This window comes from Myotis lucifugus, unplaced genomic scaffold, assembly GCF_000147115.1.
Source record: "Myotis lucifugus unplaced genomic scaffold, Myoluc2.0 scaffold_980, whole genome shotgun sequence".
Taxonomy (NCBI): Eukaryota; Metazoa; Chordata; class Mammalia; order Chiroptera; family Vespertilionidae; genus Myotis; species Myotis lucifugus.
This window is the reverse complement of record NW_005872028.1, coordinates 62,796-84,806: the sequence shown is the minus strand read 5'-3', so window position 1 is coordinate 84,806 and position 22,011 is coordinate 62,796. Positions and strand designations below refer to the sequence as shown.

The window sequence follows — 22,011 nt, the reverse complement described above, 5'->3', positions numbered from 1 at the left end:
CGCTTCACAAAGGTCACTCGGAGGAGGTCCAGAGCCTTTCCTCGGAGTTTGGAGGCTCGAGCTTGGCTGCTGCTTTGCATGCCCTGCGCTTACCCCCTGGACAGAGGGACTGCTGGTCATGTCGGTGGTGTCTGATGTGGTTACTGTGTAAAAAAGCTTAATTCTCAGGTAAATACATGTTCTCTCATTTATTACTCGCAGCAGCCCTTTGTGGTGGGTGCTGTTGTTTTCTCCATTTTGCTAACGAGATGTTGAATTAATTGTCCAAGTTTTCAGAACCAGATCGTGGTGGAGCCGGCTTGACCGCAGGTGACCCACAGTCCTGTCCCTGCTTGGTTACCGTGGAGCTGCAGCCCAAGAAAACATCCCACCTAGTTCCCTTCGTTCCAACTGACCCCCCTGGAGCCTGGTTTCCCCGGAGATTGGCTTCTAGAGCAGCGGTTCTCAACCTGTGGGTCGCGACCCCTTTGGGGTCACCACAACATGAGGAACTGTGTTAAAGGGTCGCGGCATTAGGAAGGTTGAGAACCACTGTTCTAGAGGCTTCGCGATCCACACTTCCTGTATGGCCCGCATGCCCATCCTGTCAGTAAGGAGTTGCCATTGTGGCGGGGCCGCAGTGTGGTGGTGATGGTGCTCTTGTTCGCCACAGGCCGCCAGTGCTGCAGCGCCTGACTTTCTGGTCTGTCTGTGCCCGCTGCCCTGTTCTGTCTCGCTGCTGCCCTAGACCTTAGCCAGTTCTCATAACAGCTGGGGGAATGGTGAAACCAGGCCTCCAGCTCCCTGGGTAACCTTGGGCTCTTTGAGGCCCGATTCTCTGAGGGGAAAGTGGGCTGCCTGGTTCTTCCCCTCCCTCAATGTGGAGGCTGGCCTCCAGGCATTTCTTCTGCACCCTAAGTCCCTGCTAGTACCAGGAATGCTGACAGTCCCCACGGGCACGGACGTGTGTCAGACCTTAGTCATCAGTACTTTACCACATTGAATTTAGACTCAAAACTCAAATGTTGGACGTGACCGAACATCTCATTTCTGCCAAAAATGGGTGGGGGAAAACCGTATTTCCATTAAGTTCTTTTTTTAGAAAATATATTTTTATTGATTTCAGAGAGGAAGGGAGGAGAGAGAGATAGAAACATCAATGATAAGAGAGAATCATTGATTGGCTGCCTCCTGCACACCCCCTACTAGGGATCGAGCCCACAACCCAGGCATGTGCCGTTGACCAGAATCAAACCTGGGACCCTTCAGTCCCCAGGTTGACACTCTATCAACTGAGCCAAACCAGCTAGGGATCCATTAAGTTTTTTAAGGGTTCTTTCTGTGTTACGTTGGAGCTCCTGAAAACAACACACCAGGCTATACTAATAGCTTAGCTTCCCTAAGAAGTGCCTTCACTGATACAGATATTAAGTGGTTATTTGAAGAATGTTGTAGAGCTTGTAAAACTAAAACTGAAACCCAATTCACAGTGTCACTTTACATCCTTCTTGGAATTCCTTCTGAAATGTTGTACTGGGAGAAGTTTCCCTTTTCTGTGGAGTTCATACATTTTCTTTGGATGGTCAGAATTAACCCATCCTGTATACCTTTTCCCTTTGCTACCAGGAAACTTAGAACCGAATGACGATCGCTAAGTTGCAATAAATTTTGTGTTCCAAGCTTCTGATCCTATTCTCTTTTAAGCCATCGTCTTTGTTGCGTTTTAGTGTTGCCTAAACAAACATCTACCGTGAAGAGAAGGTTTGCTGTGAAACTTTACACATCAGTTCTGTGGTTTGCCTTGACCCTGCCTCTGAGTAGAAGCAGCAGTGAGTGTGTGAGGTGCGTTACTAGGTGTGTGTTTTAACTAATGTGGACAAGAGCTTGTTGACCTGTGCCCTGGTGTGAACTCTGAATTCTGCTCTACTCACCGGGTCAAGTCCCATGATGTAATTTTGATTGAGGAGAATTTGTTCTGACCTGGAGTGACTCTGGGATTGGTGCGGGCCCACTCAGTGTTAACGACAAGCCCTGTGGCAGATGGGTCGCTTGTTTGCCTTCTGGCCGCTTGCTTTTGCTTTTCGTTTGCCCTCCCCTTCCCTTGACAGAGGGGAGAAGAGGCCAGCTCTTGGCAGATGCTGTTCGCAGGACCCTTAGGTAGGGGAGGAAGCTAATTTTAGTTCTGTTTTTAATGTTATGGTAGTTTGGTTACGTTTTTTCCTCTGAGGGTAGGGCATTTTAACTTTTGTTTTTGCTTCTGCATTTCCTGTGTATACCTCCTGAAGCAAAATGGACTGCTAAAAATGTCACTTGGTGTTTACTTTGTGCCTGGAATAACATTCAAGACTTGTGAGCACCAAGTCACTAAAATAGTTTTAGGAGGAAAGAAACGTTGTCTGTTACTTTTTTACATTTTCAGTTGATGTTCTGTGCCTACTTTAGTTGGGGAGACATTAACTATTCCTTTCATCAATGAATACAGTAACATTTTATTTGCTGGCACCTTGTACCTTGCTTGTATGCAGAATACCTCACTTCTCAAAGCACAGTCAATTTTGGAGGAAAATCCTGGTTAAAGAGGAAAGTTGCTGGCAAACACAGGTGTGCTGCTGCTGCTCCAGCAAACACCAGCGAGCAGCTGTGTGCACATCCGTGTGATGAGAGCTTGCACACATGTGCCTGTCACAGTGCAGTAAACACCAGCGAGCAGCTGTGTGCACATTGTGTGATGAGAGCTTGCACACGTATGCCTGTCACAGTGCAGTAAACACCAGCGAGCAGCTGTGTGCACATTGTGTGATGAGAGCTTGCACACATGTGCCTGTCACAGTGCAGTAAACACCAGCGAGCAGCTGTGTGCACATTGTGTGATGAGAGCTTGCACACGTATGCCTGTCACAGTGCAGTAAACACCACCGAGCAGCTGTATGCACATCCGTGTGATCAGAGTTTGCACACATGTGCCTATAAAAGTGGACTTGGGCTTGTTCCCTAGGTGATCCCAGTGCCTTGCACACAGCAAGCACTTTGTAAATATTTGTGGGATAAATGAAGTCTGTATATTAAGTCCTCACTTAATGTCATAGTAGGTTCTGTGAACTAACGTATAACAAACCAGTTGTACCACAGGCTAACAGAAGTCAACAAGAGTTAAATTCCTGGGGCATCTCATCAACATTAGAAGAATCTGCTGTATCCTGTTGTCTATAAATTGGCAAACTGCTATGGTGACCACACGCCCCAGTTTCTTTCTGGGACAACCTTGGGACAGAATAAGAGGACCAGGGCGGGTTCGGGTACTCTTTAGTTCCTCCTGCAAAAGTGTCCTGAACTAGTGGTCCATTTGTGACCGGACAACATCTGCACCCATCAAAGGAAGTGGTTTGTTTGAAGCCAAGTAAAGTCCTCTCTTTATTTCCACTTGCATCCCTGAATCTTTCCACTGCCTTGGAGATGTTAGCACAGCTCTCAGGCTTCGTCTGCTGTGGTGGGGACACTGCCTGCAGGGGAGGCGGCCCCTGCGCAGGGCCTTTCCATGCGGTGTGGGAGGTGCACAGGTCGGTGGGAAGAGCACTCTTGATAGACCCCTGGAGTTCCAGCTCTTTCACTCAGCCTTTTCTTTCCTCTGAGTGAGAGGGAGGAATCCCTGTGGGCAGCCAGGCTTGGAGCAGAAGCTGCTCTGATTGGGCAGAAAGAGGTTATTGTAGGCATTTCCTGCTCACACTTTTCTCTTTGACTTCCCATCCATTCGTTAAGGAAGACACTTGGGTGGCATGATTAAGAGAGTGAGCTTGTAGCCCAGATGAGCAGCTGAGTTCAGGCTGTTTCCCGATTGCTGTGTGACTTTGGACCTAGTTATTTCTCTGAGCTTTAGTTTCTTCATCGGTAAAATAGCCATTAAAGTAATGTCTGCCTGGCAGGGCTGGCATAGTAAGTGCTTAATAAATTAGGGGCCGTTTGAAGGAGACTGTGAGGTGGAATAGGTTGGGTTATAGGTAATCCTTGACTAACACTGTCTTAAGTTCCTTTTTATTCTCACTTCCTGTGCTCTCTGCACATGGGGATTTTGCCTTGTGGTGGTTTCTGTAAGGCAGGGTTGGAGGGATCATTTTTTGTCTGAACATCAAGACCACCAGTACGTTGGTAATGAATCTCTGGTGAAAGGAACCCTGCTGGGCACCGTGTTTAGATTTCTGATGGACTCTCACAGCAGGTGACGAGAGCACGAGAACCTGTGCTACATCCCCCACTGGAAATGCACTGCCCAGCACCCTCAGGAGCTGTCGGCCCCTGGCCCAGGAGCACCCACCTCCCGGCCTGGCCTCGGTGGTACTACTTGCTCTTGCCACTCCTTCAGGCTACTATACTGACCTCTGTCTGGTCTCCTGATTCACCACGACCCTCCTGGCCCAGGCCTTCCCAGCATGCTCTTCCCTCTGCCAGGAACACCTTCCCTCAGTCCACACCCCAACGCCCTCTAGGAAGAAAACGAAAATCTGGCCATTGGCAGTCAACCTTTGAGGCTTCTGTTGAAACCAGTTTCCTGCAGGGTTAAGTGCGGTCTCCCACCTTGAAAGATGACATTAAAGCACACCCCTTCTCTGCTCCCTCCCCTCCCTCCTCACTACCCACTCCACCAGCATTTCCTGCACCTCCCTCGGAAATTACAAATTACTCGGGCTTGCACTCTGGTCTCAGCCCGCCTTTGGGGAGAGCCAGACCAAGGCTCAAGCACTCAGCAGCCTCCCCAGATTGGGTTAAGAATCTTCTGGCCAACGCCCCACTTCCGCAGCTGTCGCCGCATCGCCCTTGTGATGGGTGCTCCGGGTCTTTCTCAGCCCAGCCACCGAGTATTGGGCTAGAAAAGTGCTGTGTGCCGTGACAACTCGGACAGTCAGCCTTCTCTGCCCGCGTCTGCTTTCTCTGGAGAGGACTGAAGGGATGGGTGGGGTCTCCTTTGGCACCTTCAGCCTGGAGCCTCGTGGCGACATTTACATTTACCACCGGGACACCATCCAGCAGTTACTACTTCTCTGAGCTCCTGCCATGCCCAGGCCAGCAGGGTACATCAGGGCCACATGCCATGCGTGGCTACAGGCCTAGGAGGGGGACCTCATGCAGGAGAACAGGTTATTCCTTGACCAGGTGTGGAGCTCTAGATTTCCTCATACCTGGGGAGAGGCCCACAGTGGGGACCGCTCATACTTTGGGGAGCTGGCCTGGGCCTACCCCACCAAGCCCATGGCTGTGCTAACTCGGCCTGTTCTGGGCACAGCATTTACAAACCCGGCTCCCGATCAGGAGGGCTTATCCCAAGGAATGTCCTGGCCTGAGAGGAAAACTCCCCCTGCTAACAGTCACCTGCCCGTCACTGTGTGTGCAGTGGGCTCTGCTGGGCTTGCACTCAGTCCCTCCCAGCTTCCTAACAGATGTGCTGCTTTCCCCAGTCTCTGTCTGAGTGTGCTGCAGTCCCCTGGGGGACTAGTTAAAGCCAGTTCCGGGTCCCTCCCACGGGGACCCTGATCACTTGGTCCGTGTCGGTGGGGAATGAATGGCATGCTGACCAGCTCCAGTCATGTCGACTCTGCTGTCTACTGCACAGCCCTCCCCTTCTCGCCACTGCCACTTAGGGAAGGAGTAACACAGTTTTGGGTCATGAAATTATTACAGTGGGTTAAAAAGTGAAATCAGCCCTAGCTGGTTTGGCTCAGTGGATAGAGCGTCAGCCTGTGGACTGAAGGATCCCAGGTTCGATGCCAGTCAAGGGCACATGCCCACGTTGTGGGCTCGATCCCCAGTGTGGGGCGTGCAGGAGGCAGCTAAGCAATGATTCTCTCTCATCATTGATGTTTCTATCTCTCTCTCCCTCTCCCTTCCTCTCTGAAATCAATAAAAATATATATTAAAAAGTGAAATTGAATTTGAATCTTTTAGATTTTTTTATATACTTTGTGTACTTGATTTTAATAGAAATCCATGTCTTATTTGGTTTGTGGTCAAAAAACATTTGAAAGAACATGTAATAAACACTATGTGTTAGCTCGTCAAAAAAAACCCAAAAAACATTTGAAAGCCAGCAATAGCCTCTGCCCTTAGAAATGACCCTCCTGTTGGTGCGTGATCCTGAGTTTCAGAGCAGGGCAGGCTGCCCTCCCAGTGCCTAGTGACTGTGGGTAAACGCTAGGCCTGCAGCAGCCCCTCCTTGTGTAGTGAGGGAGAAGGGTCTTCAGCAGTTCAAGTTGGTTGTAATCAAAATAAGTTTCATGAAATAGGATTTAGCCTTATCACCTGCAGGGCCTTCTGCTGTTTTCTGTTCTGCTTCATGTTTAACCCACAGAATTGATTTGGGGACCTGCTAATGGGTTGTGACTTGCAGTAACTGTTAGCAGAAGTAGACACACATCTGCCCACCAGTGCCGGCTCGGTCAGGTCTCTCTCTCAGGACTGCCTTTTCTCACCCAGCTCAACCCCATCCCTCTGCATTGTCCACAGAGGATCCTGCAAGGTTGGCTCAGCTCACAGCTCCAGGACTTCCTTCATGAGCTTTTCCTGGACCTCTCAGGAAGTAAACCCTTTATTTCTCCACATTTGACTCGCTCTGTGGTGTGTTGGAGCCCTGGGTGTATGGCTTTCCTTCCTTGGTAGCTTATAAACCACTTGAGGGCAGAGCCTGCAGTCCCGTTCAGCCATGGACCTTCTGCGGATCCAGATGCCCAGCATCAGGCTAGTGGAAAAGCTCAGCCAAATTGCGCTCAATGTGTGGGCGGCCCGGGGCCTGCATCCAGTGTTTAACATTGTTTCAATAGGAAAGTGCCTTCTGATGCCAGACGGCTGGCTGAAAGGACAGGCCTCCGCTTCTTTCTCTCCCTTGTGGCCTGTGCCAGTCCTTCCTCCCTGACATGCTGCGGTGGAGGCTTCACACAAACGGCAGGAAGGAGGCTGCCTCCTCGGGGCTGATGGTCCTTTATTTTTATTTATTTATTTATTTATTTTAATTGATTTCAGAGAGGAAGGGAGAGATAGAAACATCGAAACATCAACGAAGAGAGAGAATCATTGATCAGCTGCCTCCTGCAGACTGGGGATCGAACCTGCAACCCAGGCAAGTGCCCTGACCGGGAATCAAACCGGGACCCTTCAGTCCGCAGGCCGACGTTCTGTCCACTGAGCCAAACTGGCCGGGGTTGTTTGGTCCTTTCAAAAGAACTTCGATTCTAGACTTAAAGAATACCACTGCTGAGGGAGAATAAGGGGAAATGAGATTCCTTCTCGAAAAATGCACATGTTTTCTGCTCTGAGGATTCTAGAGTAAAGCAACGGGGTTGCCCCTAAAGGCACTCCCTGGGGTGGGGTGGGTTTCCTAGTTCTGAACAAGAAAGAGAATTTGGAGTTAGAGGAATGTTATTTGACTGAGTCCAAGGTCCAGGAGAGGGAATCTTGAGCCCTGGCCACTGAGAACTGGATGTTAAAAACATATAGGCCTTTTTGTTACAAATCACAGGCTGTTAAAGGTATAAATCCTCTGACTTCAGAAAACCTCCTCCTCCCAATGCTGTTAACCGAACCTTGGCAACTTCAGCCATCACTGGAATATATATTCTTCTGCAGCTTGTGGATTTGGAGGCTGTTTAAAAAGTGAAATCAGCCCTAGCTGGTTTGGCTCAGTGGATAGAGCGTCAGCCTGTGGACTGAAGGATCCCAGGTTCGATTCCAGTCAAGGGCACATGCCCAAGTTGCGGGCTCGGTTCATTCATAATCCCACCTCTCAAGCTGAGAGCGCCAGTGTATAAACTTGGCCTCGCCCCTCGCAGGAGACTGCTGAGATTTCATCACTGACAGTATTTTTAGCCCAGGCGCTAGCGCAGCCAGGAGGGCTTTGATGTGCTGTGCTGTGAGTGAGCCCCTGCTTGGACGTTTCCAGAAGGGGGTGATTCACTTTTACAAGCAGTCCTGGCCTGGAAGTCTTTTCTTCTGCTCTTGTGATGACTTGCTCCCCTGGTGATCAAAGTTGTGAACACATCTAATAAACGGCATATGTGCTAGGCTTCAGCTTCAAGAAGGGGGAGAGGAGGCCTACGCTACGGAAGATGTGCCATCTGAGTCGGAAGCCAGGGGTGGGGACACAGCCCTTCTCTTCTGTTCCAGAGAAAACGGTGAGAATACGGCTGCCTCTCCTCCACCCCGCCCCAAGCCTGGGAGGCCAGAACGGTGCCTTTGGAGAAGTGGTCAATTCAGAGCCCTCTGTGTTTTCAGAAATTTCCCAACCAGCCATTTGCTGCCTCTGCTGCCTCTCTGGCCCCGTGTGAAACACCCAAAGCCTGGAGCTGTTCCTGTAAGCTCAGCTCTCCCTTCACCCTGGGGGGCAACCTGGATTTCCATTCAAGGACCCTGGCACCCGTAGCCGTCCTCCTGAGTAGGGCCTGTTTGCACCCCAGCACTCCTCACTCGGTCTCCCTACAAACCTGGGGGCTCCTTGGAGGGAGGAGCTGTGTCTCCTCTTTCTGAGCCCAGCCCTTTCAAATGCTTGGCATGGAAATATTTGTGGAATGAATGAATAAGAGACAGCAGACACCATATAGTTCCGCCATGCACCGTTTCCCTGAGGTGCCAGGGAGGGGAAGGGACTGCAGGTGGCCCCTGTCCCTCCACTTTCTTCACTTGGCAGCGTCCCACGCCGCTGGGATTGTGGCTCCCAGCTCCTCTCCCTGGTGCTTGGGACATAAATAAATGGATATGTGCTCACTGACAAATGAAAATGTTGTTTTTCCTCTGGAAGCCCAGAGGGTGGCCTGACAAATAATGAGTTCCCAGAGTCCCTGAGCGGGGCTGAGTGCAGCTGAGGCCACGGAGTCTCTCTCTGCAGCGGCGCAGGTGCGCCCATCACTGCAGCCTGGCCCCAAGTAAACCGCTGCCTGCCCCCAGCGCGGACTGCTCTGCTGGTGACATGATGCTAAAGAATATGCTTGTGGCCCTTGAGGAGCATTGGAATTCTAAACTGGCACCAGTCCTAACATACAAGTTCCTGAGGGAAGGAGGCTGCTCCAAACAACTCCACCTAAAGGACAAAGGTTAGGGCGGACTCGCTTCCTGCTGTGGCCAGGATCCTGAGATGTGATGTGCGTTGGCCCAGAATAAACTTTTCTATCCCTCCCCCGCCCTTCTGGTCTCTAGAAGTAAAACTCTGCAGACATCTCTGGCTTTAAGAATCTCTAGGTCAGTTCCAAACAGTAATGGAAAGAACGGCTTCCTGGACAGAAGGCCTCCCTGGGAACAGGCTGGCTGACCTGGAGTGGCTCACGGCCGTGGTGGGGCCACTGCTGTCTTGTTGTGATGTGTGTGTGACATCACGTACGTGGGGTGTGGTGTGGTGTTAGGGCCCTGTGACTTGGTTTTCTCATCTGTCACCTGTTAATAAGAAACTTCCCTGCAGTGTTAGTGTAAGGGTCAGGGACAATATGTGGACTTCCCACCGAGGGCCCGGCTTCTAGTGGGATATTTAAAAACAGGAGCTACTGATCTAGCCATTGAGCTGGGCTCCACAGGGAACACAGCTCTCCATCCAGAGGAGGCCTTCCCTCTCCTGGGGTATCCGTGTGATTATCTTTTAATCCTCAGCCCAGGAGATGTTTTTCATTGATTCTAGAGAGAGGGGAAAGGAGAGGGGGGAGAGACAAACATCAATGTGAGAGAGAAATACTGATCGATGGCCTCCCACATGCACCCCAACTGGGGGATTGAAACCGCAACCTGGACAAGTGCCCTGACTAGGAATCGAACCCAAGATACTTAGGTGCACGGGAGGAGGCTCAACCAACTGAGCCACACGGGCCAGGGCTGTGTGTTATTTTACAATAGGAGGAAGTCTTGGGAAAACTCTGTGTGGATTTATTCAGAGCCCTCTCAGAAGGTGGGGGTGCTTCCCAGGAGACCACCTGCATGCTTTCTTCACATGGAAACATTTGTTTGCTGGAGGCTGAGGCTTCTGTTGAAACCCTATGAGATACTTCAGGTAGTGGCTTCTCTTCTCTTATGTTGCTGAAAGTTGAGAGGCAGTTGCCCATCAGGTTCAGTTGGATCTAACAGCCCAGACAATGTCACCAAGAATTGAACTTCTCCTCATCTCTGTTCTACTGTTTGTAGAATTGGGTTATACTTTTTTTTACTAAAGTATAACATGTAAAAAAGTGCTCAAATCAAGGAACCATCTCTATTTTTAAATTAGTGTGTTAAAGAAAAATTGTCCACCCAAAGTGACAGCCGTTATCTCAGAAACACTTGTGTAGCCGCAGAGGGTATTTATGGGATGTGAGGCACCGCGCTGAGTGACTGTGGAGTCCTTGATTACATTCTCCCAACAGCCCAGCGAGGTGAGGCTAGTTCTCCCCATTGTACAGGTGAGAAAGGTAAGGCCCCAGGAAGCACACTTGTTCGAGTCACACCATTGAGGTTTCACTTCCACCAGAACTGGGGGTGCAGTGAGCATTCACGGGCTGTCCTGGGCCATGTGTGGAGGTCAGCATTGCTCCTTGCTACATTTCACCACAGGAGGATAGGACGTCAGTGCCACCATGTGTGTCCATGGTCCCTGCCACCAAAAAAAATCCCTTTGCTTGTTGGGAAGCAGTGCTTGTCAGTTTTTCTGCTGGAACACTGCTCTACTCTGCACCCCACCTCCAGCGCATGCCCAGTGTCGTCCCCTCGGTCCATCGCCCAGCATGTCCCTGTACCAGGTATTGGTTAGAGTGAGAGCCTGCAGCACCTGCATGTGGGACCCGGTCCTGGGCCTCAAGCCCAGCCTGAGGGTGAGCAGGCGCCCTCTTCTGTCACAGCCGTGCTGTCTGCCCTTTTGAGAAGAGGCTGAGCATTTCCAAGACCTCAGCAGCACACCCTGAAGCAGTAAGATCAGCCCAGCCCAAGGCGGGGTCTGAAGTCCCAGCCTCCCCAGCTGGGACCTGAGGGCCAGGCCTGGAGCTGCAGAGCGTGGGAAATGGCAGTCCCAGGGAGGTGTGCCGACGGGAAAGATAGGGCCAGAATTTGAAGACTCGGTATGAAAAAAACAAGTACAATTTCTCATTGTCAGTTTTTCTTCAGTTACATGTTGAAATGATAATATTGTGGATAAATTGGGTTAATTAAAAAATATTTTAAACTTACATTTGGCTCACGTTGTGTTTCTGTTGGATGTTACTGGCCCAGCGAGTCCACTGTCCTCTAGAGACTTAGTGGGGGAGGGGAAAGATATGGTTTTTCTCTTGTCTGTTCCTTGGAAGTAGCTTAGACAACAAGCATTCTGTGACCCCAGGTAACCCAAACCGGAGCACCCCACCAGAGAAACTTGTTGATTGAGTTGTCTGTGACTCGTGTGTTGGCACTGCTTGGAGAATCATAAACCATAAAGCATCCCGTCTCCGCCGCTCTCAGCACGCTGTGGAGTGGTTGAATGTAGCCGTTGTCAGTCATTACAGAATCTCTTCGTTAATTCTCTGTGTTCACTAACAAGCACGTAAGTGTTTATTTTCACCATGCCAGTATTGGTCTAAGTGCCAGCTTCCAAAATGAGTAAGAGTTGATTGTCATCAGGATCTCAAGGGACCCATGAATAGAACCCCTTTTCTGCTCTGAATTCTGAAAGTTGGGAAAAAAGACGAAAGATGAGAACCAAAATATTACCTTGGTAGCTGCTAAAGGCCTGCTTAAAGGATGAAATTTGCTCTAAGAGCCGGATTAGCTCCTAATTCCCGAGTCCCAGGATTAGACTACATTGCCCATCCAGTCATAGCCACTCCGCACTGTCAGGCCTCCCCCTGAGGGGCCATCCAAGCGCAGGTTTCTTGTGGACGGGCTCACTCTCAAAGGTGGGTGGGGCTGTGGGTGGGGTTGACAGTGCCACTTTTTCTCAGTGAGGATGGGTGCCACAGGAGGCTTCGAGCAGCAGGGCAACAGAACAGGACTGGCATTTTATAAGGTCACTCTGGGAGCTGGGTTGAGAAGACTGTAGGAAAGCAAGGAGCAGGTGCAATGCATTGTTCATTTCAGGGGATAGGATTTTCTTCATCTGACACGTGAAAATCATGTGGGCTCTTTTTTAGAAGAATTTTTTACCTTTGTGTCTAGCTTATTTCAACTTTTATTGTTGGATATGTCATGTATCAGAAAAGTCCTTATCACATCTCTCATAAGTGTGCAGCTTGCAGAATTTTCACAGATGGAACCACCAATGTAACACAGTCCGATCAAGAAACGGACCATAGCTCACTCCCTATGTCCCCTTGCCAGTTACCATCCACCCTCAAGCATAACCACTACCTTTTTTCTTTTTTAATTATCACCCAAGAATATTTTTCCATTGATTTCTAGAGAGGGTAGAAGAGAGAAGGAAAGACAGAGAGAAATATTGATGTGAGAGAAACACATCGATTGGTTGCCTCCTGCACGTGCCCCGACCAGGGCCCAGGCTGGGGAGGAGCCTGTAACCGAGGTATGTGCCCGGGACCCTTTGTCTGCAGGCTGACACTCTATCCACTGAGCCAAACTGGCTAGGGCATACCACTACCTTGACTCCTAAAATCAGAGGTGAATTTTGCCTGTTGTTGTACCTGGATAATTGGAATCATACAAAATATATTTTCTGTGTCTGGCTTCTTTCTGCATTTGTGAGTCATTCCTCTTAGACTATTCATTGTCCCGCTACACGGTATTCCACGGTGTGTGAAGCTGCCACCTTTCCCCTCTCCTGGCCACAGGCGCCTGGGTGGTGCTGCTTCCACTATTCTGGCACGTGTCGTAGGATGAGCTTGCAGGGGCCCTTCTCCAGCTGTGTACCCAGCAGTGGCATCGCCAGCCTGGGGAGCGTATGTTCACTGTAGTCGGGCTCACCCTTCCCACCGCGGAGGGTGGCGAGTGCCCCTTGCTCTTCACCCTCGCCCACACTTAGTGCTTCCTTTTTTTAAAATCCGTCCCAGTGTGCGTGTAGTGGTATCACTTTATGCTGTTAATTTATTATTTCCTGATGACAGATGGAATTAAGTACCTTGTCATCTGTTTATTAGCCACTTGGATATCATCTTTTCTGAAATGTCTATTCAATTCTGAATCTTTTAAATTCTTACCAATTAAGCAAGTAGAACAAAGATGATGGCTCTTTCAGATTGAGCTCAAATCCAAGGTGAAGCCTGGTATCTTCTGTGGGTGGCAGGGCCCAGGGACTGGCCTCCTCCCAGCTCACCACCTCCTTGGCCTCCACCCGAGCCTCACTCTTGGGCACAGTCCCGCTGGCCTGCATCCAGCTCACTGCAGCTGGGTGAGATCTTATCAGGTTTTAGTGCTCGGACCTTTGACCTAACAATTCCATTTCTAGGAGACTGTCTCACTGTATGGGTGCCCAGGGAGGTCAGCATGAGGCGTGGGTCAGTGCAGCCTTGTTTGAAGAGCAGGCAAGAAACCGTCCATCGGGGGCCTGGTGTGATGTGTGTGGTCTGCCTCTCAGCCGGGTCATTCAGCCCTCGCTGTGCTCGCACGGAGGCATGCCTGCAGCGTGTTGGTAAGGGGAAAAAATACTTCAGCTTTGCCATATGTGGAGTTAAGAGGATTTTCACTTTCTATGTTACGTATTTTTGTAGGGCTTGAATTTTTATAATGAGGTTGTTTTACATTTGTTGCTGAAAAAGAAAAGAAAAATACACGTAGTATTTCCATCAGCACCCACAGCGGAGCCATAGTTCTCAGGAGCCTTCCTGAGCAAATGGATAATAGGACAGATTTTCAGGTCAGGAGGAAGGGCCTTTGGTGTTGCAAAACCCCAGCTATTATTTTCCTTCTGTGTTAACATGAGTAGCTCTGTGTTGAGTAAGACGGGCCTTTTAATATGGAAGCTGTTGGGGGGAAATGAAACATCAGGTTGCTTTCCTTCTGCTAGGCTGGGAGTATTTTTAGCTTTTGCCTTATTAAGTGTTGGCAGAAGCCTGGCAGTGTCATCAAATACCAATAGTGGCTGTTACTTATTGAGCATTTGCTCTATCAGGTCCTTGGCTCAGTGCTTTACATGCAGGACCACCTTAGGTCCCGAGGTTACGCTTGTTCTGTAGATGAGGAACCTTCGGCTCAGAAAGGCAAAAAGTGTGTCCAAGTATGTGGCTGAGCTCAGGTTAAAACACAGACTGCCCGACTCCAAAGCCTGCGTGCGCCTGCCATGCCCATGACCCACTCAGCTCTCCTCTCGTTTTTATCTTTACGTTAGTCAGCAAATTCTAGATAAGTGAAAATCTGAAATCCTTGTGTTTAAAAAGGTTCTTCCTAATGTCCACACTTCTGCTCTCCGGTTGTCCTTTTATGCATTTGAGAGAGCGGGTATGGGTTAGGTGAGTGGGGTTGGAAAGATGGAGTCCTTGCCAGCTTTGCCAGCTCTGTGCCCGGGATGCTGTAGGAGACGAGGAACTGACAGTGTGGCGTTTATCAAGATGGGCACTGCCACAGAGTGTTGTCCACCGTGACCCTGACCCCCATCCAGGGTGAAATTGAGCCCCGACAGAAACCACTGCTAAGTTGGGATCCCAGCTGCTGCCACAAGTGACATTTGAAAGGCCAGTTGATTGCACATTTGTCAGCCGCGGGCAGGGATGGTTGTTAAGCCTGGCCCAGGGGCAAGCTGAAATGTGCGCACGAAACGCTGACACCTGGCAGGCTACTTGGGGCGGACTTGGTTGGCTTTGGTGTGGTTTTGGTTGAGACCCGACTCTGTGAGCTAATGCCTCCCCTCCAGCTATTCTCCTTCTCTCTGGTAGAGGACATGCATCTGAAGGCCTGGGATGGTTGCCCCAGGAAATGCCTGTTCTCACGGCCATTTCTACACAAATTGTGAAGCCACACTCTCTGGAAGAAATGAGCAGCAGATGGGTTAGTCATTGGGAGCTCACGACCTTCGGCGGTGTAAATGCCACTGCGCGAGTCTGGCTTCGTTTTCTTAAGTTCTGTCAGTGACCTTTGAAGTCGCGCTCACAGATCTGATAGGTCACAATGAGACACCGGCTGGTGGCATTTCCCTGTGAAGGGGCTTCCGTTTCCTTTGGTTAGCACGGCCGTATGGAAGTGTGCGAGTCTGGCAGTCCCGCGTGTTGGTGGGTGTGGAGCCACTGGCACCTTGCTAGTGGGACCACAGAGTGGACACCCAAGTGGAGAATCCATAAAGTTAAATGCAGATTGTGCTCTATCATCCAGCAATTCTGGTCAGAGAAAACTTACACATGTTCCGATGGCATGTGAGGGTGTTCAGGGTAGCGCTGTTTAGAAAGTTGGAAACAATTGCCCGCTGGCAGGAGAGCGGATAAGTAAAGCTGGTCTTATGGGACACAGGGCACCACAGCACCAAGAATGAAAGCATACCTCTGCTTCCGCAGGGCAATTGTCAGGCCTACTGGAGAGTGAAACACGGAGCATAAGAATATTTACTGTCTGCTACCATGCATGCGAAGCTCACAGACTTACACACTAAGCTGTACTTAGAGATAAACTGTCACAAAAAGGAAGGGATAAGCACAAAATTCAGAATCCTGGGGACCTGTTGTTGGGTTTATTGGGATGCAACCCAATCCTAAGTCAAGGAGCATCTGCATATTTAGTATGAAATCTTCCAAAATTTTGTTTTGATTTCAGTGCTAAAAAATCTCCAAAGACACATACACAGAATCTGCAGTGTAACTTCCTAAGGGAATAGTCAGAGGATAATATGAGAGTGGTTGGGGAGGCTTACCTGGCACACTGCCGTAGTGTCAGCATCTGCCCCAGAGGACTGATGACTGATGTGCGTGGGGACGTGAGAAGAGGGGCGGGCAGTGTGTGTGTGTGTTTGTGTGTGTGTGTGTGTGTATGTTGCTGTGTGTGCAAGATAACCCTGAGAGAGCTGCCCCCTGTTGCTTTCTTCCACCTGCTGTCACTGGTCATTGTGCTTTATCATTCTCAGAGGCACAGCTTGGATGACCTTGCAAGGTCACCTGTAACCTGTGTTGCTAACCCATTATTCCAAGGAAAAGGTGACAAGCAACCTCCAAGTTAGAATCTGCCCTGGTTTGTGCTGTCCTTGATTCCAGAGCTGAGGAGGTTGGTGTCATTACAGAGAACCTGTTTTCTCCACTTGCGGTGTCATGTCATGTGCGACAGCTGGCTGTTGGGAGGCTGTCACGTACTCGGAGGATCCAGCACTTTATTTAAATGCTGATGTTGAGTCCCAGCTGTGCCCAAGACAGAACTTGGGGCTGTAGCTGGCAGGGCAGAGGGAGTGCTGTGCCTGGCTTCAGTTTGCTCTCGGGGGGAGATGCCCTTAGTTGGTCCTCGGTGGTGATCAGGACCAGCCCTGCAGGTGCAGGAGGAACCTGAGAGGTATTTGGGGGCCTCCACACCTTGCTTGCCTATTCTGGTTTGCTCGTGGTTGTGATGGCACAGATGTAAATCTGGCCAGCACCTCAGCCCCATGCCTGCCCATATAGCAATGCGGGGTAGCAGGCTGGAGGAGTTGGGAGTTGGCTCACCCAGCCCATGTCTCTGAAGACCTTTGACCACCAAAGCAAACCGAAGAAATCATGCATCCTGCCTAGACTTCCCCATTTGTGTGTGTGTTTTTTGCCCTGCTTTCAGTCTTACTTGCCAGGGAGGAAGTCACAGGTTAGTACATTGCTCTAACCTCCCATCTGACTTGGAACCTACCTGGAGATGTGCTGTGACTTTAGGCTGCTGAGACCAGCATCAGGGGGAGTGCAACGGGCGCAGCACAGGAGGAGGCACAGGGTGGGAGACAGATGAACAGGTGAGGGCCGATGAGACCTCTGGTCAGTGCTGGAGGAAGAGGACGGCATTTGTAAGGCCCTCCATTCCTCGGGCCGTGCGTTAAGTGTGCAGGGCAGTAGCATAGCCTGATGCAACTTCTGCAGGCAGTTGGTAAAATCAGCGCTCAGAGCTCCATCAGCCTTGCTGCTCACCCAAACCATGTGGTTAGGTTAGCTCCCTGCACTGAGCAGGTGCCTGGCCGTGTCTACTGGCAGCCTCTCATTTAATCTGCATCACATTAGCCATCTCAAGAACAGTGTTATCAGTGCCATTTTCCAGACAAGGAAACTTCAGACTTAGAGAAGTGACTTTGGACTATTTTAACCCAAACAGTGTGCCTACAAAGCTCACTCTTTTAACTAGCACATGGATGATTAGATCAGTCACCTCATTTTAAAGTGTAAAGAAGGAAGTATAAACTGTATAGAGGCCCCACCCAGCTTGGGTGGGGAAGAACAGGGCAGAGGGGAGCTGGAGAAATTACACCACCTCAGTTTACCTACTTTGAATCCCTATGTTTTCTTCTAAGAGTTTATAGTTTTAACTCTTAATTTAGGTCTTTAGTCCATTTTGAGTTCACTTTTGTGTATGGTGTGAGGTAAGGGCCCAAATTCATTCTTTTGTATGTGAATATCCAGTTGTCCTAGCACCATTTGTTGAAAGAATACTAATTCCCTCATTGTATGGTGTTCACATCCTTATCAAAAATCTATTGGCCATAGACACATGGGATTATTTCTGTATTCTCAATTCTTTCTGTTGTTCTACATGCCTCTGCTTATGCCAGTACCATGCTGTCTTGATTTCTCTAACTTCGTAGTAGTAAGTCTTAAAATCAGGAAGTGTGAATCGTCTAACTTTATTCTTCTTTTTCCAGATTGTTTTGGCTATTCTGAGACCCTTGTATTTCCATATTAATATTAGGATTAGATTGTTAATTTCTGCCCCCCACCTACCCACCCACCCCCAAATAGCCAGCTGGGTTTCTAATAAGGATTACATTGAATCTGTAGATCAATTTGCGGCATTTGGCATTTTAACAATATTAAGTCTTTTGGTTTATGAACATGGGCTGTCTTTCTTTTTATTTAGATTGTCTCTAATGTCTTTCAACAATGTTTAGTAGTTTTCAGTGTATAAGTCTTGTATTTCTTACGTTAAATTTATGCCTAAGTATTTTATTCTTTTTGATGATATTGTAAATGGAAGCTTTTTAAAATTTCATTTTGGAATATTCATTGCTACTCTATAAAAATGAATTTGATTTTTGTATATTAATCTTATGTCTCGTGACCTTACTGAATTTATGTCTTAGTACTAATAATTTTTTAGTGGCTTGCTTGGGATCTTCCACATACAAGATCGCGTCATCTACAAATAGAGATAGTCTTATATCTTCCTTCCCAATCTGGATGGCTTTTACTGGAATACTGGAGTACAACATCCAATAGGAGTGAGAGGGACGGACACCCCAGTCTTGTTCCTGATCTCAGGAGAAACCACCCAGGCTTTCACTCTGTCCCAGAGGGTTTTGAACACCTTTCTTCTATTTCAGCCTCACTGCCAACTCAGAGGCCTTGCCCCTATCACTTGTTGCCGCTCCTGAACCAAAAGATGAGGGAAGAGGTTGATTCAAAAGAGCCTTTCTCTCTAGTTCATGCATCCTATACTTTTGTGAGTCTGCTTTGGTGTTCATTCTCCTTGGCCAGCTTGCTCGAACTTTGGTTAGATCATCATACAGACTCCATAAGGACAGTTGGGAATATTTGCCAATTCTTTTTCCCTACTTATTTCGACTGACTTTGACTTCCACAAATCTAAACAACCTACCCTAGAGACGGAAAATGCAGATATTGAAACGTGTTATCAGAATTGTTTTAAGGAGTCCCTGTTCCTCTCCGTTGTAGCTCTGAACAGCTGGGGGAAAGATTCGCGTTGAAACGATGCTCATGTCCACGAAAGGTGCGTGAAGTTCCCCCCTGCCTCTAACAGTCGGCACCCTCTTTGTTTCCAGACTCCCAGCGTTCTCATCTCTCCTCCTTCACCATGAAGCTGATGGACAAATTCCACTCGCCCAAAATCAAGAGAACGCCATCCAAGAAGGGAAAACCGGCCGACGTGTCTGTGAAGACTCTGGAGAAGCCTGTGAGCAAAGTAAGCTGCCTCTGGCACCGCTCTGCTTCGGAGTGAGGGTGTGTGCTTGCTGCACACCGTTCCCTGGGGGCTGAGCTCTAGCACAGACACCTGCTCCCCAGGATTCCACGTTGCAGAGGGGCCTCCCGCGCTCTTGTGACGTGGGAGCCTGTAGGGTGTGAGTGTTTCTCATGTTAATCAGAGTCGAGCTCAGTGGCTAGAACAGTTCTCCTTTTCCAGATGTGCCATCTCTGGGCACTTAACACAGCTCAAGGCATCATGTTCACATTCAAGGTGCTGCCTCCCTGCCCTAGAGAGCCCCATACTGCCCGGGCGTGGGCACACACTCGGGGACGTTTGTGATGTCCAGAACGTCCTTGCTCTGAGACATGCAAAATCCTTGACACCAGAGGTGTCCTCAAGCACTAGTCACCTCAGCAGGGCCAGTTAAGCAGATGTGTTGACATAGCTGTTGATTTCATCAACCCCTTCTTCAGCCTAAAACGGCCATTTCAAGCTCTGTAGGAATCCAGGTTTCCTCTCTTCCAGGAGGCAACAGACAGATTTCTACCAGAGGGCTACCCTCTCCCCTTGGATCTGGAGCAGCAGGCAGTAGAATTTATGTCCACCAGTGCTGTGGCTTCCAGGTCTCAAAGGCAGAAGGTCAGTGTGATGTTAAGAACATTGGGTTTGCCTTGCCTTCTACTGCAGAATCCTGGCCCATGGTTTTGGGGATGGAAAAACATCTATTACAGTATCTCTGTGTTCAATTGGGTGGCAACTGTGGGCTTAATTGTTCAGAAAATAGTCCAAGGGACTTTGGGTAAAAGTAAGTTTACCCAGATCCCCCTGGTCTTTGGAGAGAGTGCAGTCTTCCATGGTGACAGCTCGGGGATCCTCTCTGGGGCTGGTTTGGGTGTGCTGCTTGGGCCCCGCAGGTTCTGGAGGAAGTGAGTGATCTCACCTGTCGAGCTCAGCTGTTCTTTCCTTGAGCTGCTAAGATGCTCTGAATCGCAAAGGAAAGGAAGGGCGTCTAAAGTGTCTGGTGCCGTCAGACTGGTGCGGCAGCCACAGACCCAAGTGCTCTGAGAGCCAGGCTGCTTTGGGCCACGGACATTTATCAGCCTTTCCTTAGCCCCATGCAGAGTGCTTCACACTCGTTCTCTTGCTTAACCCTCAGAACAACCCTGGGAGGTGGAGGCTTACTTTGCAGAAAAGGAAACTGAGGCTGTAGAGATATTAAATGTTTGGCGAAAGGCGCACAGAGAGGATGGTGAAGCTGAGATTTGAACAAGGTTGTCTGACATCTGAGTCAAAACTGTCGAGGTGCCACCTTTCCTGTTTATGGAAGCCAGAGTTTATTTTTCAATATCTCCCAAACGTAAATGTTAACCCCACACATAACTAAACATAAAAACAAAATCAAGCCCTAACCGGTTTGGCTCAGTGGGTAGAGCGTCGGCCTGCGGACTCAAGGGTCCCAGGTTCGATTCTGGTCAAGGGCATGTACCTTAGTTGCGGGCATATCCCCAGTAGGGGATGTGCAGGAGGCAGCTGATCGATGTTTCTCTCTCATTGATGTTTCTAACTCTCTATCCCTCTCCCTTCCTCTCTGTAAAAAATCAATAAAATATATTTAAAAAACAAAAACAAAAACAAAACAAAATCAAATTTAGCAATATGAACTAAAAACAAGGCTTGTGGACAAATACTAGTAGGTCCTTAATCCTCTGTGATTGCCCAGAGCCCACAGCCATCATCAATTCAGCGCCACTGGCAAAGCCCTGCCCTGCTATGTAAACACATCATTCTTGAATTTGCCAGCGCATCTATTTTTGTTTTTATGTTCAGCAAAATACCTTAAAATCCTAGTTAAAAGTGGAGGAAATAAAGGTCTTAAATCTAAGTCTTTTGTTGAAGAATCCTTTTTTTCCTGCCCCATCTGTTAACAACAGGAGGCTGAAGAGTAAGCGTAAAATGTTGAGTGTTTGCCAGATTGATCCAAATTCCAGATTGAAGAAGAGTAATAAAGTAGATTTGGTCTGCACCACAATTATTTTTTATGACGCTCTGTGTAGCAGTCTCTTGGAGCTGAATTTCTTCCTGAAGTCCAGGCAGTGTGTCCGTGTCGTCTAACACTGGTCCAGGCAGCACAGGGTAAAATGATTTACTCACAACTGTGTTCTCCCAGTGGGCTCGGATAAGAGACTGCTTCAGTCACTCAGTTCTTGGAATTCCCTCCCCTTTCTTCCTTATTCCAGGAGAGGTCATGGGGCGGTGTGGGGGCGAGAGAGATTGCATGCTAAAGTGCCCTTTACTTAGCGGAGCTTCCTGTAAACTCCAGGGCACATTGGGCAATGTTTGGAGACGTGTTTGGTTGTCACAACTAGGAAGGCGAAGCAGGAGCTACAGGATCTGGTGGGAAGAGGCCTGGGATGCTGATAAACATCCCACAATGCATAGCACAGCCCCCAACTCCCAGACAAAGAATCATCCACCCCAGAATGCCAGTGGAGCGCAGCTGAAAAACCCTGTTCTGTAGCAGGGAGCTGCAGTGTGATCTTTACCGAAGGAAGAATGTTGCTCAGCTTTTGATCGCCGCCCTTTAAGAAGGGCTGAGTTACTACTGTGCTCTGCCCCAAGTCACCTGCATGAGACAGAGTGAGTACGACTGTGTTGTGTAAGACAGGACTGGACGTATTGGGAAGCTGCCAGAGTGTGTGAACTTGGAAGACTGTCAGAGAAATCTTACAATAAGTCTGTCATTTATTACATTAATTATTTATTACTTATTAGCTCTCAGTACTTAGGGAATATTTCCATATACATTGCCTTGTTATTGCAGTTTATATACATGGCTTTCCTGTTTAAATACATGGGAAGTTGCAGCTCGGGGTCGATGCATACACTCAGATTCATCTGCACCTGCTGGACGGCCTCTGTCCTGGGTGATTTAACATGCTGTCTTATTTACTCCTCACCATAACCACGTGCAAACGCTTTTATTATTCCTAATATACAGAGAGTTGGGAGTCTGGCCCAAGTTTTCCCCCATCAAATCTGTTTTCCCCTTAAATGTTACGA

The 22,011-nt window shown here is 48.9% G+C and overlaps 1 protein-coding gene across 2 annotated transcripts in view; it reads left to right on the top strand.

Annotated features, from left to right (window-relative positions):
• Window positions 1-22,011, top strand: part of RAPGEF1 (Rap guanine nucleotide exchange factor 1) — a 92,770-nt gene that overhangs the window by 13,444 nt on the left and 57,315 nt on the right. For both annotated transcript variants that reach the window (XM_023747795.1, XM_023747793.1), the window contains exons 2-3: window positions 18,809-18,948; window positions 19,477-19,590. In XM_023747795.1, coding sequence (XP_023603563.1) covers window positions 18,809-18,948; window positions 19,477-19,590 — 254 coding nt within the window. The remainder of the gene's footprint in view (window positions 1-18,808; window positions 18,949-19,476; window positions 19,591-22,011) is intronic.